Raw genomic sequence first — 15,320 nt, forward strand, 5'->3', positions numbered from 1 at the left:
CTCTGTCTCCATCTTCTTAGTACCAAGCTCTGCCCAAAGTTGATCATTCCTGAAGAACATGGCATGCACTTATACCACAGCAATGATTTCCTTTAGGGACTTTCAGTAATGCACCTTTCATTTGGGACTGGGATGTGACAATTCTCAGGCAAATGTGGGAGTAGATGTCTATGTCATTTGTGAATAGGTAGAAATAAAGAGTTCATTTACATTAACTGTCCCACCTCTGTCCCATACCTCTCCTTCCCCATGAAGAAAAGAGAGGCAGAAGTAGAATTTAAGTAGAATTTAAAACTAAAAATAAAAAGAAGATATTTTAAAGAGTTAAAATATTAAAAGAAAACTCCTTTGAACCTCAATAAAGAAATGGCTATTGAATCTCAGCCTCTTTTGCCCCATCTTCCTAACAACTGGACCCATTTATGTTGCCACACAGCCCACACATCCTGAGTAGCCCCACATCTCTATTTTTGTCTCATTCTCCTTTTGGGATCGGACTTTTATTTGCAATGTAGCGTTGCTGTATCAATAGTACATGGTTAACTCTAATATGGATGCAATTTTCATAAATATTTATATTTTTTAATGAAATACACACCAAAAAAAAGCACACATGCAGATAATTCACAAACAATCAAATCCTTGGGAAAGGCTCTGCCATTTGTTCAACAAGGTCAAGTGTCATTAGGAGCACAGAACAACCGAATGTAAAATTTCTTTCCAGGAGCTTTCCAAGTGGTTGGAATAAACACAACTTAGACCATGCAAAACTCTTAATGTATATTGGTCTGGGAACTTAAAGATGGAAACAGAGAATACATAGGGAGCTATGCAACACACCAAGGGCCATTATCCACAATAATAATAACAGTGACAACGCAATAATAATATACAATGCTATAAGATTATTAAAATCTATTCTATAATGCACAGAGAAGTACCTGCTTGAAGCCATTAAATATATGACAGGGTCTGTCTTCAGTGCAATATATCAAATTTGGCAATTGAAGGGTATATAAAATGTATATTTTTTGCTTTCAAAATGTGGAACAAACTAAAATATAAGGCTTTTCTGATAAACTATAAAAATTTAATCAGCACTTGGATCTAATGACATATCTTTATAATACTTCCTCTGCAGATACATTCACTCAGTTCAAACCTTAACATACAAAGTTAGCCTCAGGAGGATCATATTTCCTTCCATTCATTTCTTATAAATATTGTTATCCACTTGAAGTCGTTCTGATGAAGGAATTTCCTCCCTATTTTTTCAGCCTTTTTTTCCTCCTCTTAGCTAAGAAGACATCAGGAAGATACTGCCCAAAGTATTCATTCCCCATGACTTACTTTCAGTTTCCATTTTTGAGCCATTAAAAAAAAATTCTCAATGTTGCACTGAGTGATTATATTAGATCATTAACATGGAAATCTTACAATGTGGCCCTTAATGTTGTTTGTCTTTATTTGTTCCTATTTTCATCTTTCTCTTTTTCTTCTTTTTCCCTTTCTCCCTGTTTCCCTCCCTTCTTTCCTTCCTTTCTTCCTTCCTTCCTTCTTAGAATTCACTGAAGTATTTCCTAGGTAGCCTTTTACTTACTACTTTAATCAAAGCTTATCTTTGTGCCCAATGTTTAAAAAGTGAAAATGTCTCTTCGAAATTCTATATTACAATATAGACAGAGAAGTTGGGCCTTGAGGGCTTGAGTTTCACTTAAATACTATACACATGTGGTATCACACAAGGGGGAGGGGGAAGGAACAAACAGAAACATAACAATTATTTTTAGTCTGTCTTTACAAAAGAAAGCCTCTTCTCTATGAAAAAGTCTTTTTGGCATCTGCTCCCGGAAACCTGCCCCGAGAACACGTTCCCCATTGCTTTGCAAGGATCTCTTTTTAAAAGTACAGCCACTGTCCCCGGGAGGTCACGTAGGTTGGATTATCCTGTTCTTAGTTGAGCAACGAAGAAGCACTGGATGAGTTTTCCAGGGATGAGCTGGTTGCTTCTGGGGTGGAAACATTATACGTTCCTGAAAAACAGAGCAGCAACTCAGCCTTGAAGACAAGCCATCATGAACTCTGGGGTGTGAACATCTCCTAAGGGACCCAGGGGAGCAGCGGTCCAGGCGCCAGGTAAGCTCCGCCATGCCTGGAAACCAACCCATACCTGCCCTCCTCCCAAGACCCAGAAATGCCAGAGAACTAACAGAGCTGTCGTTCTCATGCATGCATGGCAGCCAACAAGCAGTCACTACTTCACATCATACCAGCAGCCAGGTTTCTACAGAGGACAGGAAGATCTCAAGGTGGAAAGCCCTGCACATGCCATCACATGCATGGTCTGGGAACATCTGCATGAGGGAATCTCCCTGGTCCTCTTGGGTTGTGGTGACTTGGGGAAGCTCTTGGGAGGGACCTAGAGGCTCTACTGAAGGTGGAGGTTTGTAAAGAGAGAAAAGGGAAAGGAAAGAGAAAATTATAGGGGGAGAAAAAGCAGGACCAGAAAAGAAGCAGGAGTCAGGAATGTCAACAGAACTGCTGAGAATCAGCGCAGCAAGGAAGGCAGCCTCGGAGCAACTGCACAGGCTTGTGTCTGCAGGGAGGTGGGGACTGTGCACAGGGAGCGGGTGGAGAGTGTGTGTCAGTCAAGAAAAGGGTTGAAGTGCCCACCCTACCATCAGATTGCTGAACCGCCACTGCTAACAAGGTTTCCGTCATGGCCTGGGGGGATCTTAGGGGCTGCTGACAACATAAACCAAAGTTACGGTGCTTATGGGGCCCCCAAACATGCCCAGTTGGGACTTTCATAATCAGAAGTGAAGGTCCACCAGTTTCATAAGTAATTCATCAAATTGAAGCAGAAAAAAACCCAAGTCCTGTGGAGTTTTAACAGTTATAGGAATTCACAAAATTTGCTTGTATATGAAAAGCCTTCATCTGGAATGTTGATGCATTTCTCAACTCTGCATTTGTGAGATCTGTTCAGTTCCAAAAAGCTAGAAGAAATCCTGGGGCTTATTTTCCTCTGGGGAAGGGATGATGGCGTGGGGACAGGGGTTTCAATTTGCTAGAATAGCTGAGGTCTGTTGCCCCAAGTTATTAATTCCATTCATTTCATATCTCCAAGGTAGAAATTTAACTGTGAATATTTTTTTTTCAGTGAGATACTGTGGCCTTTGCCAATTTAATCAATAATAGCAGGGTTGACTGAAGTATCAGCAGCACCACCACCACTACAACAATCGGCGTCATCATGAATGCTGAGTAATTACTATAATCCATGTGCCATACTAAGCACTTTATGTATATTTGCTTATTTAATTCTTACAACTCTATGAAGTCATAATTATTACCCTATTTTATAAATGAGGAAGCGAGTTCAGAGAGGTAATATTTCTAATAGAATATCTAACTTGGGTGATCCCTTACGTAATGCATGCACAGTTCTATACACTTCCATGTGTAACACAAGCACACTTTATAGAAAGAACAAAAAAGGAAAACAAACCTACATAGTGAGATCCTGTAGTAAGATTTTCTAAATGTATTCTTTGCTGCCCCATAACCCTGAAACATGACCTATCTACTCTTATTTAACATAATTTGAGAAGAACTCTGTGTTTGACAAGGCCAGCAATTTACAATTCTCATTTTGATGGATGATATTTTGACAGATAGCTCTCCAAATCATTGTCTAGATTCTCCAAATCTTATTCTTTATGAGTTATTATAAGTTGCTTAGCAAAGGCAGCTGCCCTCTGTACCCACTTTTTGGTGATTTGTGAAAATGTAAGTTCCTCTATTTAACCTCTACCCCAAAAGAGGACATTTCAGGTAAATGCCATGAGCGGGGTGAAAGAGTAGGGGTGTTGAGGCTCCCCATTTAAGCAAATGTGTTCTGGACAAGCAGGGAGAAACTAGAGGCCACTACTCACCTGTTTTACCAAACAAATTGTTAAATCTCCTTGATATTGGAGAACTCATAGAAAACACAGGTGTGGATGAACCCAGGGATGTTGACTAGAAGAGAGAAAAAAAGGGACAATCACAAAGCAAATTTGTTGGACCAAAGCTGTTTCCATCTCTAGAAGGATTGATTTTCCACCCTCTAGTGATCACTGCCGGCATCTCTAGTCCCACTCCCAGAGGTCACATTAAAATACTGGAATCTTATCATCTGTATTAGAAAAATAACTGTCAAATACAAGTTTTATTGTTTGTTAGGCTTCTAGCATTTTCTGACACGTGAAAGGCAGTCAGATATATCCAAGGGCAATAGTTGTGTTCCAAAATGAACTACAGAAAATTCTATCCATTATTATTCTTCAACTTGTTTTCTCTAATGCCTTGAATCCCCCCAGAAGATTGCTTCTCATTGAAAGTTTGATTTCAACCTTAAGTTTATATCATATATTATTTTAAACCCTATTTAAATATGTGGAGTAGCATCTCAATGACAGCTCCATGGCTCTATTTAATAGACAGAATGACTTGAGAAGCAAAAACAATGGAATGATCCATGCCAAATACAGCTGTTGAGGGAGACAGGTTTGAGGATGCAATATATTTAGCCTAATTGATCAAAATCTCAAAGAAAAAATTTAGTACTCTGTACTTCAGAATGCTAGTGGAATACATGATGTTATAAAATGAAAAGTCTCTGCAGAGAAAAGGTTTACCTTTGAGTGCTGTGAAGACCATCTCGACAATGAAAACTTATTCAGCAAAGCTTCCTGTACCTGCATTGTTAAAAAGAAGCTATCGTAACTTCAACATGCCACAAGCACTTCAGACTTTTCTAGAAACATGAAACTTTCATTGCTCTTACCTTCAGATCCCAGAGGCATCCAAAGAGTAAAATGAATAATCCCTGAGAAAAAAAAGATTGAAAAGAAGTGCATTTTAATTATAGTCTATTGTCCAGCAAAAGAGGAAGTACTGTTAACCTGGTGTTAAATTTGTACTACTTCTTTTTCCTTCTGAGTTTATGGAATAAGTCCAGTACATGATACTGTTCAAAGAGAGGCATTTGGTCCACACCAAGGGACTCTAAATGTTATGATGTTAGGAAGATATTTTCTATTTTCCAATTTTCTTTTAGTTGAAAACTGGAGGTCCTGTTGGTTATGCTATTAATACACCTCTCGTGTCTACAATATTCCTTACATAGCTGTGATAAGAATCTGGGCTATGGGGTGGGATAACTAGTTCCTTCCAAATGAGGCATATCATGAAGGTCATTACATATGAACTACATAGCTTGGAGACACAGGCCCAGTAGCAGAAATCAAAGTTCATATGTTCTTGGCACAAGCATCCTGAAAGCAGTATCTTGAGTGTGCCTCCAGCCTCTGCCTCTTCACAAGTTTACAGTGGCCTCAATCCTTGGGCAGGTTTTTTTCTATCCTTACCACCTCTCCATTGGGTGAAACAGAATTAACCACTTCCTTCCTTGTACTTTAAAGGCTTGCTATCTATACCTCTGTTATAGTTCTTCTAACAAACTGGCCTGCACTATAGTTAGTTATGTGCTGCAGGAGAGCAAAGAAGATGTTTTTTCATTGTAGTATAATCAAGCAGATTGTCTGGCATTCACAGGACATTCATTCTCCGATTTTTGATGTTTCCAGAGAAGCTGCTATGTGGTACATAGGATTTATTTCATTCAAATGGTTATTGAGAACCTACTCTGTACCAAGGTCTCTATCAGGCATAGAGGTATAGTGATGAACAAGAAAGGGGCATCACTCACAAAATCCTCACAAAGACAGGATTTTCATTTAGGAGATAATAGACTACATCAAGATAATCTTAGACAAATGGGGATTTTCCTTTTACTAGTGTAATCAGTGTATTTAGCAGAGACTGGCAAATGACACTAAATTATAATGTAGGTGATAAAAAGCATGAGGTGCCATAGGATCAGAAGAATGTGTCCTTTCCATCTGATTGAGTTCTCATTATTACTGCTCTTTAGAGCTGAGGCTTCCTCTGGGCTGAAATCCTTCCCCATTCCTACTCTTGTTTGTGTTTCTATCATTAATTTGTCCTACAGGAATAAAATCTTCCTGAAAGCCCCGCACTGTAAAACTCACCTGGAAGACATTGAGGATGGCAAATATGATATGGAACACAAGGTTGGTCCCTGGGAACACAGTGGTGAGACCAAAACCCCAAGTGAGGCCCAAGAGTGGTGTGAGGACCCCAATGCTCTTGCTGATCTGAAACAGGCTGCTCTTCTCCTGCTTGCATGGCTTGTCTCCAATGGAAGGCCTCAGGATCTTGGTGATGACCACAATAGTGATGGTTATGTTCACCACCACAATGATCAGTGCTGGGATGGCGAAAGCCAGCAGGGCCTTGGTGTCCTCCCAGTTGAGCCAACAGACATTCTTCCTCGTATAGACTTCCCGGGGCTGGGTGGCTCCCAGCGTGATGACCGAGATGGCAAGTGGGCAGCCATAGCCAAGACAGAAGGCAATGGCTTTCTGAGTGGACCTGCTTGTTTCGTGCAGAATGAAAACCAGGCGATAGAACAGCATGAGGCCCAGTGTCAGCATCCAGAAGAAGACGCTGAGGTAGAAGAAGTGGATGAAGAAGGTGGCAGCCACACAGGCTGTCTTGCAGAGTATGTAGCGATTGTCCTGGATGGCAGCGACCACAATGAACCAGGTGTTGGCGACCAGAAGGGAGGCAGCGATATTCACTATGCAGGTGTGGCGCATATAGGAAGTCCGGTTCTTGGTCACCGATTTCCACACCACAGCTTCCACAACTAGACAGGCTGCCAAGCTCAAGATGGAAAAGCCCACCCCAACATAAGAAATAATATCCAGGAGTATTCCCAGGAGAGAACTAGGATCTGGGGAGTCAGGGGACATGAGGATGGAGAATGATGTTAGGTGGTCACAGATACAGGTGACATTGTCCCCATCACCTTCTTCGACATAGCACCCACTGCTGTCCCACCCCCCTGTGTTGTTGGCAAGCCTGAAGTTCCAGAAGACACACTTCGTTTCGCCGCCTGAAGGGCTGTTGTTCTTAAAAGTCATTGAAATCCTGAATGGCATAGTCGTATTGTGGCTGACAGTGGTTGTCATCACTAAGCTCTCTGCAAAGTTATTTTCCTGGATATCCTGGGCAAGGATGGCTTGGAGAGTTGGGAAAGCCATGGTGACAACAGACGAATCCGACTGCAAGTTTTCTAGATAGCTCTTGTCAATGACCACATTGCCCCAGAGGTCAAAGTATGGGAAAACAAACCTCTGTTGATAGGTTTTTGGGTGGCTGGACTTGATTACCATGCTGCTCATCTGCACATTAGTTTGGGAGAAGGACAAAGGAGGGCTATCTCCTGACTGTAATGCTTGGGAAAATCTTTCCACTGAATGTAGTAGCTGTGAACTCTGATTGGTCCATTGCTGTTGTAAAACCTTCCAGGTGTTCAAGACGGGCTTGCCAAGGATGACATTAACCGTAGAGAGCACGTGCTGAAAGTGAAATGGTATGGGGTCAAACTAACCAAATTCTTTCAATCATAAAAAAGAAAAAAACAACATCTTCCTAGAAACTGATTGCATAAAGGTAAGAGGAAATGAGAAAACAAAAATGAGACATCACAGGCAGTGGGGATGTATGACCTTCTTATGGCAGAGTTTAGCAAAGGATGGGTCCCCAAGACTGAAAGATGCCAGTAAGCATTTAGCAATGGTGACAGTGAGAGTCACACCCACTACACACCCTACTCTCTAAGGCCAATTCAGCAGGCTGGCAGGGATATTTACTATTTTATTTTATTTTATTTTAAATCTTAAGCCTATATTTTTAGTAGAGATGGGGTTTCACCATGTTGGCCCGGCTGGTCTTGAACTCCTGACCTCAGGTGATCCATCCACCTCAGCCTCCCAAAGTGCCTGTAATCCCAGCTACTTGGGAGGCTGAAGCAGGAGAATTGCTTGGACCTGGGAAGGGGAGATACATCTTTCCTGCTGTCCACTGCTCTCCCTGCTGCAGTCCCCTTTCTCCTGAGCACATGTCTGGTTATAGCTCTGGCTTTCCAAGACCATAGCTCCTGCTGACTGGTCCCGCCTCTAAGTCTTCAGCTCTCACTGGGCTCTGCCCTGTTTCCTCTTTTTCCTAGGGGGTGATAATGGCTTCTAAATGTTGCTGGTCTCTGAGTGCCTCATCACCCCTGGTTTATTTGTTTGTTTGTTAACCCTGTCTTTACCTCTGTAGGTATCCCTTCATTAAAGTCTCTTCATTTGAACTCTTGTAGGTGAATTCTTTATCCTCCCAGAACCTCTATGCTTCCAGAACCTATCCTCCCACGATTCCTTTAAAGTTCACATTTAGTGCTAGACCTTTGAGAATATCATCTTGTATATTCTGGAAACCTTTAATTCCTAGTTTTTCTGGAAAGCAAGTATGAATTTATTCCATTTTAATGAAGAAAATAAAGCAGAGATTCACTAATAAATATTCTTAAGGTCTCAAAATGAATACTGGAAACATTTCCTAATATTCTAAAAGCCATAGCTGGCAGAACTATCCTGAGCACTGCTCTGGAAAAGACAGAGAAGCTGCAATGGGGAGGAATTATGTTTCTTGAATACAAATTCTGAGGGGTGAAAAGGTAAGACCCAAAACTCCTGCAAAGGTTAAGCAAACTCACCGTCATCATTTCTGAATTTACTTGGGTTGGAACTGTTGAGAGCAGATCAAGGATGTTAATAATGGCTCCCAGACTCCCAGGAGAAGAGCTGATTTCATGTTCCGCTTTGTCTATGCTAATAGAAAGATCCTTCAGGTATGTAGGGAGCATCTCATCCTGAGAGGGGCTCTTGATCAAAGCCTAGTAAAACAAAAGCCAACACACAAAAAAATTTACCAGTCAATTCAGCTATCGAATCCAGCTGATCCATTCCTGGCAAAATCTCTCACGTCCGTTGTTTCATTTTTTGCTCCATTTCCATAAATATGTCCCATAAGATGATGTGCTTATCCCTTAAGCACTCCATGCATGCTCTTCAGAACAGAATATGACATAAGGCCACACACAGAAGGGGAACACACATATGTCAACCTGATAGCTAACTGGAACAAAAAAAGGGAAGCTAGATGTGATGGCTAGAGAAGTAGGTTAAAGTTGGGTGCAATGGTCACTTGGATAGTCGGCATGGAAGCACAGTTGCCACTTTTTGGTTTTCCTCATATCACTTACCCTGCCAATCATTAAAGTGACGGACCCTTCCAATTTTCCAGGGACTGTTCTGGTTTATACCTTTTCTCCTTGTGTATTTATTGAGTGTCCTCTTATATTCTCAAAATGTGTCCCGACTTGGATGATAGATTATATGGTCACCCTACCTGTATGATTACACTTCTGCTTTCTAACTCTCTCACTTAATCGAAAAGAATAGCTCAAATTCTGTCTTCTATGAAAAGCATTTGATAGATGTTCCAACCCAGGAAAGTTCCTTCCTCTGAATGCATAAGTATTGGTTTTATATAACATACTTTCATTTGTGGCATCTCCAGTAGTGTCATCTTGTGTTCTAATTTTGATATTGCTCCAATTAAATTATAAGCTCCTTAACAACATGGACCATGTGCTACATTTCTTTACATTCTTCTCATTCCTATAATTCCTAACATAGTACAAGTCATATAACTCAGCACACAGTAAGTATCCAGTAAGTATATGCTGAATGGATAAATCAAAAGAGGCATGATAGAGCAGCATGATCCTTTTCCATTGAAAATGTATGTAGGTATCTAGAATTGGGACTTGGGCCCACATCGAGTTCAGATTACAATTTCTATCTTTCTTCATTAGGATAATTTATATCCCTCATGCCTCATTCATCAAGGTCCAGCTCAGATGCCTGTTATTTTTTTCAAGCAGATCTTCTTAATTTATCTTAGCCAAATTAATGTGTATGTAACTACCCAATTCGATTATTTTCTTTACCAGAGACAAAGATCTGATTTGGCCCATTTACCTTGACAGCACCTATAATCATGCTTTGCACATAGTAGAGATTTTAATAAATTTGGTGTGAGACAAGAGAAAAGATAGAAGTTAATTAGATGAAACACATATAAGTATTACCCTTTTTTTCAATTATTTTCCCAGTGGTGAGAGGATTTGGAATTGGTTGTCTGAGGATGTCATCATTGGCTATAACCTCACCAGTTGCATCACCAGAATTTTTTAAATGTAATTCATGGAATTTTAGGAGTCTAACAACAAATCAAGTGTGGAGGTCCCATTTTTTTACATTGACAGAAGGAAAGGAACTTCTGCCCTGTTACATAGCAGTAACCTCTATTATAGGTAAGAGAGGCAGGGTAGTTGCTTCTTCAAAAGCACAAGTTACTTCCAAGTAGTCAGAAAATTTCATACCTGTAAGAGCATCAAGCCCAGCTATTTTTTTTTAAAGAAATTGATGAAGCTTGTTTTTTTTATATTGTTCCTTTTTCTGAAAGGATTATAGCAATTTTCTTGGTATCAAAATTACTCAAAGGAGAGCAATAAGAGAGAGGATAATACCGCTGCCCCCCGGAGGTATGGAACACATGGTACTGAGAAGTCAAGGTTAAGGTATCTAGTTGGTCTGAGAGCAGAACACATACTTAGTTGTCTTAGTATTTGAATTGAGGCTTTTTTTTTTTTTTTTTTTGCATTTCTAGGGTTGCATCTCCTTTGGAAATACACAAATAAAAGTAGTTTTGGAGCAACACAAAGCAGCACCAAATCCATTTTCCTAAGTGCTGAGAAATACGATCAGCCAGACAGATCGCCCCACCAAGAGCTCAGAGTGGAAGCTTTAAGGATCACCTTAGCCATCTGGAGCAGACTGTTTATTGGGGCAGAGATGCAGTCATTTCTCTTCTCCTCCCACTGGGAGCCTACACATTTGTAAGTGATGGTCCCGCCAATGGGACTCTCAGGGCTGCTGGGAACGTTTGAGAACCGGCATAGCTTCTGGATGACTTTCCCTGGCTCTCCGACACCTATTACGGGATCCCGGCATGTGATGTTTTCCCCTGTGTTGGAAACATTGAAATAAAAGGGATAATTGCAAGGAAGAGACAACATAGTAGAAATACGGTCAGGCCAAGGTAGAATTTTGATGTTTGAATTCACATTTACCTTTACTTTCAGTCACCTTTTCAGAACTACCCAATTTCTTAATTTTGCCCTTGATTTTCCAAAGCCCCTCTCTGCTTTCCACATGAACCTGACTTCTGTAATCTGAACTTCCTTTTCCTAACAGAATTTTATACCTTCATCTGGAGATTCCCAACTGTGACATATTAGAATCATCTGGGAAGCTTTTGAAAACACCAGTGTCTGGGCTAAGTAAATCGGAATCGTCAGAGCGGGATTTAGGCATCAGCAGGTTTTTAAGCCTCCCTGGTGATTCCAGTGTGCTGTCAAGGTTGAGAATCACTGCCATAATCCAAAGACATAATTGCTAGTAGGAACTCCAGGTACCTATGACCTGAATATTCTAATCAATATGTTTAAGCATTTGTTCCTTCTGGTTTCCCTTAGAGGTGATTCTATTTCACCTCTTCTCATGACCAGGCCAGGATGGGGAAATGACACTTGCTGTGGAATCTCTCATGTCCAGTGGACCCTGACTCTGATGAGACCCCTCCCTGAGCAACACTTTTCTTTAACATTAAGATCTTAACCACTGTATACAAATCTTAAATAAGTAATGTTCTACTAGGAAAAAGAAGCGAAACCATATTTGGTATAAAGAAAGAGGAGAAGAACAAAGATAAGTGAATAAAATGTGTTGGCTAAGATGAGTGATGGGGAAAAGAAGAGGTGACCTTTGCTGCACCCTGGAGGGGTTGTACTTGTGCATGGAAAGGTCAGGTGAAAGTGACTCTAAATTGTTTCCCGTTTTGGTGTCCAGGGGCTAGTTGCCAACATGTGAGAATGACCACAAACTATTCAGTAAACTCAAACAAGCTTGGTGATAACGATCCTTTGTCTATCACAAGTCCTGTTGCTGGGAAGATTTAAGAGGATGAGGAGTTGCTTATGGTAGAAGCCCAGGGTCATCATTTATCCTTTGCCTTAACATAAGATTCTCCCTTAAGATGACCTTGTATTAGGATGATCTATCCCTCCCTGCTGCTGAGAGGAGCTCCCCAACATGGGCTAGCATAGCAATGACTCTATAAAACATGACCTTTCACCTCAAAGATATTATGTGATGGCAAATTGACTCAGTGGTGGCAAAGGATGGGAAAGGCAGCTGCCTATTCTCGAGATTAATTGTTTTCATGTAGCCCTGTCTCAGAAAAACAGTGCAGTGTGGACACCTTTCATTTGCTAAAACCCCAAAGGACCTCAACCACGTTGATACTGTCCACTTCTAATCACCTGGTGAACTCCTTTAGCAGAGCTAAGCCACCCACAACATTTCTATTTAGCTCTTACTGTATTACATGTAATAATTTTTTTTTTGAGACGGAATCTCTCTGTTGCCCAGGCTGGAGTGCAGTGGCACGATCTTGGCTCACTGCAACCTCCTCCTCCTGGGTTCAAGCAATTCTTCCGTCTCAGCCTCCCGAGCAGCTGGGACCGCAGGTGCATGCTACCACGCCTGGCTAATTTTTTGTAGTTTTAGTAGAGACGAGGTTTCACCGTGTTAGCCAGGATGGTCTTGATCTCCTGACCTCATGATCTGCCCACCTCGGCCTCCCAAAGTGTTGGGATTACTGGCGTGAGCCACCGCACCCAGCCAATAACATTTTTTTATCACATAGATTTCTTCCCTAGGCTTTAGGCCAGGGGACATGGCTTATTTCTTTTCTTTTAAATACCCCTATGGTGAGCCCAGGGCCTACCGCAGTGAGGGTATTTAACATATGTTTATTGAATGGGGATGAATGAGGGAGTGAATAAATAAATAAGTCCCTGCCCTGACTATAACATCTTAAAGTAATTTAAAACGTTCTTACCAGGAACCAGATTCAGCTTCATAGATGGGCTCCAGACTGAATTATTAGCAGCATTGGTAAAGTGACAACACACATCAACAGTTTTTGAACACCAGGAAACTGAGCTTGCATTGAAATTGTGTTTGTAGCACACTTGTTTTTTGTTAACTTCTTTTGCTGAAGACAGAATTATTGAAAGAATTAAGTCACAACATGAGTCTCTAACGCACAAATTGTGTGAAGATAACCTAATATGAATAAACCTGTCCAAGCTTTCCCGAGGAATGTGCCACATTCATTTTTAACAGGTTTTACCTCTGGGTTTTGAAGTATGTAAGCCCACATTTGCATGTGTGCTAGTCAAAACTTCTCCTCTACCATTCATGACTCCAAGTCACACATTTTTGATATTCAGAATGCCTTTTCAGCATTCCACAAATCCTTCTCCCTATGTAAATTTCATCATTCTCTGAGTATTTATCCTATTCTGCCTTTACCATATTGGTATATAGTCACCTATTCATGAGTTTGTCTTCTCTACTAGACCATAAGCTCCTGGAGAGAAAGTACCTTGTCTTATTTATCTTTCCATCTCCTGGTGCTCAGCTCAGTATCTGGCACATAGAAAGCACTGAATGTATGCATATTAAATACAGAATGTTGAAATGTTGCATATGTCAAAATCCGGATTGATTATATCCCTCTGCCATGCAGCCTTCTCTAAAGACTACAGTGTTTATTGAGTCCCCACTTTTCTGAACTTCCACTGTTTTTTTAGTCTGTATTATTCTATTTGGATATTTTATATTAAATGCATTGCCTTTCATGGCATGGGCCCTTCTAGATATTAAAATATATGCCCCACTTCTTTTTTCTCCCTTTCATTGCCTACTATGGTGTCTTGCGTTGAGTAAGTCCTCCAGAATAGTTATTGAAAGAATGAATGAGCTTGTAAATCCCTCATGAAGTTGTCTGTGTTTTGAGATTTTGGGTTGTGAGATCATGCTGGTTGACCTTAATCTCTGGGAATCCCTAGGGATCTGGATTAAGGGCACCATCTACCAGAAAGACTTTGATTTTTTTTTTCTTTTTTTGCTGGTTGACATAGGGTGCTACCAATGGACAACTTTAAACTTAGGTTGGCACTCCTGAACCACAAAGGAAATATAAATTCAAAGCCCAAACCTGAGTGATGGCAGGACAACTATATTTTTTGGGGGAAACCTTTTGTCCACCTAGAGATGAGGCCAAGGTCTCAACTCTGGCAGATGAATTTTGTTTTCCTACCTTAGTCTCTTACTGAATGTGCCACTTTTTGAAGGTCTTAACATTGTGTCAATGGGGTGTGAGTGCCCCATTGTGTGTTTAGGGAGCACAGTCTTTACTTTTATGCCCTCTGGAGCCTTAAAACCCAAGGTTCTGGGTTTCTGATATTGGCAAAAGCTCATAGGAAAGCTCCAGCATTAGTTAAAGCATCATTTCTATTTTATTTTCCTCTACTTTTTTGGCACTTGTTTATTTCTCATACTTTCTTACATGCTCAATTATGCATTTAAAGGGATTTTCATGGCAGTTTTGTGGCATGCAACTTTATAGCATGGAAGAAAAGATTGTCAGAATATCTAGTCTGCCATATTCCTTAGAAGGTATCTCAATACTTTCTTCAACTTCTCCCAATTAAAAAAAAAGGCTCCACCATTGCAAACTCCCAAGATTGTACCACAAACCAATGAACCACTAGCCACATAGCAAAATAGAAGGTAACAAAGACTCATGGGATTCTACTCTGTTAATTCTATCTCTGATACAGTCCTATGTCTCTTGATCCCTATTTTAAGACTAAATTTTTAGACTCCACATATGTGAAATAATATACCCTAACAATTCAGCAATCAGCATCTTACCAGCAAGAAGGGATGAGGAACCCATATGGAAAGTAACTTTGTAGTCTCCATCCTCCTCTATGCAGCACTTGATGTGATGGTAACCACTGCATGAAACAGTAGCTTCCAAAGGATCAACCATGATGTTCAGCTTTAGAGGCAGCGGGTGAACAATGACGTCTTTGGTTGCAATACTGTATGAATTCTTATATCTAAATATGCAGTGATAGGTTCCTGAGTAGAAGACAGCAAAAATGAGATGGAATGAAATAATCGCCCTTCAAAAGCATCTGCTGGGAAGGTTAAGAAGAGGCTTAATTTTCCCTCTTAAGCTTTAGTAAAGGAATACCACAACTTCCTGGACACTGGAGGAAAAAATGCTTGATTGATTCCTCTCCTGGGTTCTCCATGCACTTGAAGGACTAACCAATGACCTCGTAAATATGCACTTACTTTCAAATAAAATTA

At 40.6% G+C, this 15,320-nt stretch overlaps 1 protein-coding gene across 6 annotated transcripts in view; it reads right to left on the reverse strand.

The window, feature by feature from the left end:
* Positions 1-555: 555 nt before the first annotated feature.
* The window catches only part of ADGRF5 (adhesion G protein-coupled receptor F5), a 102,197-nt gene continuing 87,432 nt past the window's right edge, over positions 556-15,320 (reverse strand). For 4 of the 6 annotated variants that reach the window (XM_003833195.5, XM_008958681.4, XM_008958680.4 and 1 more), the window contains 9 exons: positions 14,874-15,086; positions 12,991-13,146; positions 10,844-11,052; positions 8,675-8,854; positions 6,099-7,493; positions 4,832-4,873; positions 4,683-4,742; positions 3,939-4,023; positions 556-2,033 (listed from right to left, as the gene is read on the reverse strand). In XM_003833195.5, coding sequence (XP_003833243.4) covers positions 1,954-2,033; positions 3,939-4,023; positions 4,683-4,742; positions 4,832-4,873; positions 6,099-7,493; positions 8,675-8,854; positions 10,844-11,052; positions 12,991-13,146; positions 14,874-15,086 — 2,420 coding nt within the window. In that variant the 3' untranslated portion in view covers positions 556-1,953. Of the gene's footprint in view, positions 2,034-2,678; positions 2,746-3,938; positions 4,024-4,682; positions 4,743-4,831; positions 4,874-6,098; positions 7,494-8,674; positions 8,855-10,843; positions 11,053-12,990; positions 13,147-14,873; positions 15,087-15,320 lie in introns of all 6 variants that reach the window. The other 2 variants (XM_034962219.3, XM_008958682.4) reach the window with 2 other exon arrangements.

This window comes from Pan paniscus, chromosome 5, assembly GCF_029289425.2.
Source record: "Pan paniscus chromosome 5, NHGRI_mPanPan1-v2.0_pri, whole genome shotgun sequence".
In the NCBI taxonomy this organism is placed as follows: Eukaryota; Metazoa; Chordata; class Mammalia; order Primates; family Hominidae; genus Pan; species Pan paniscus.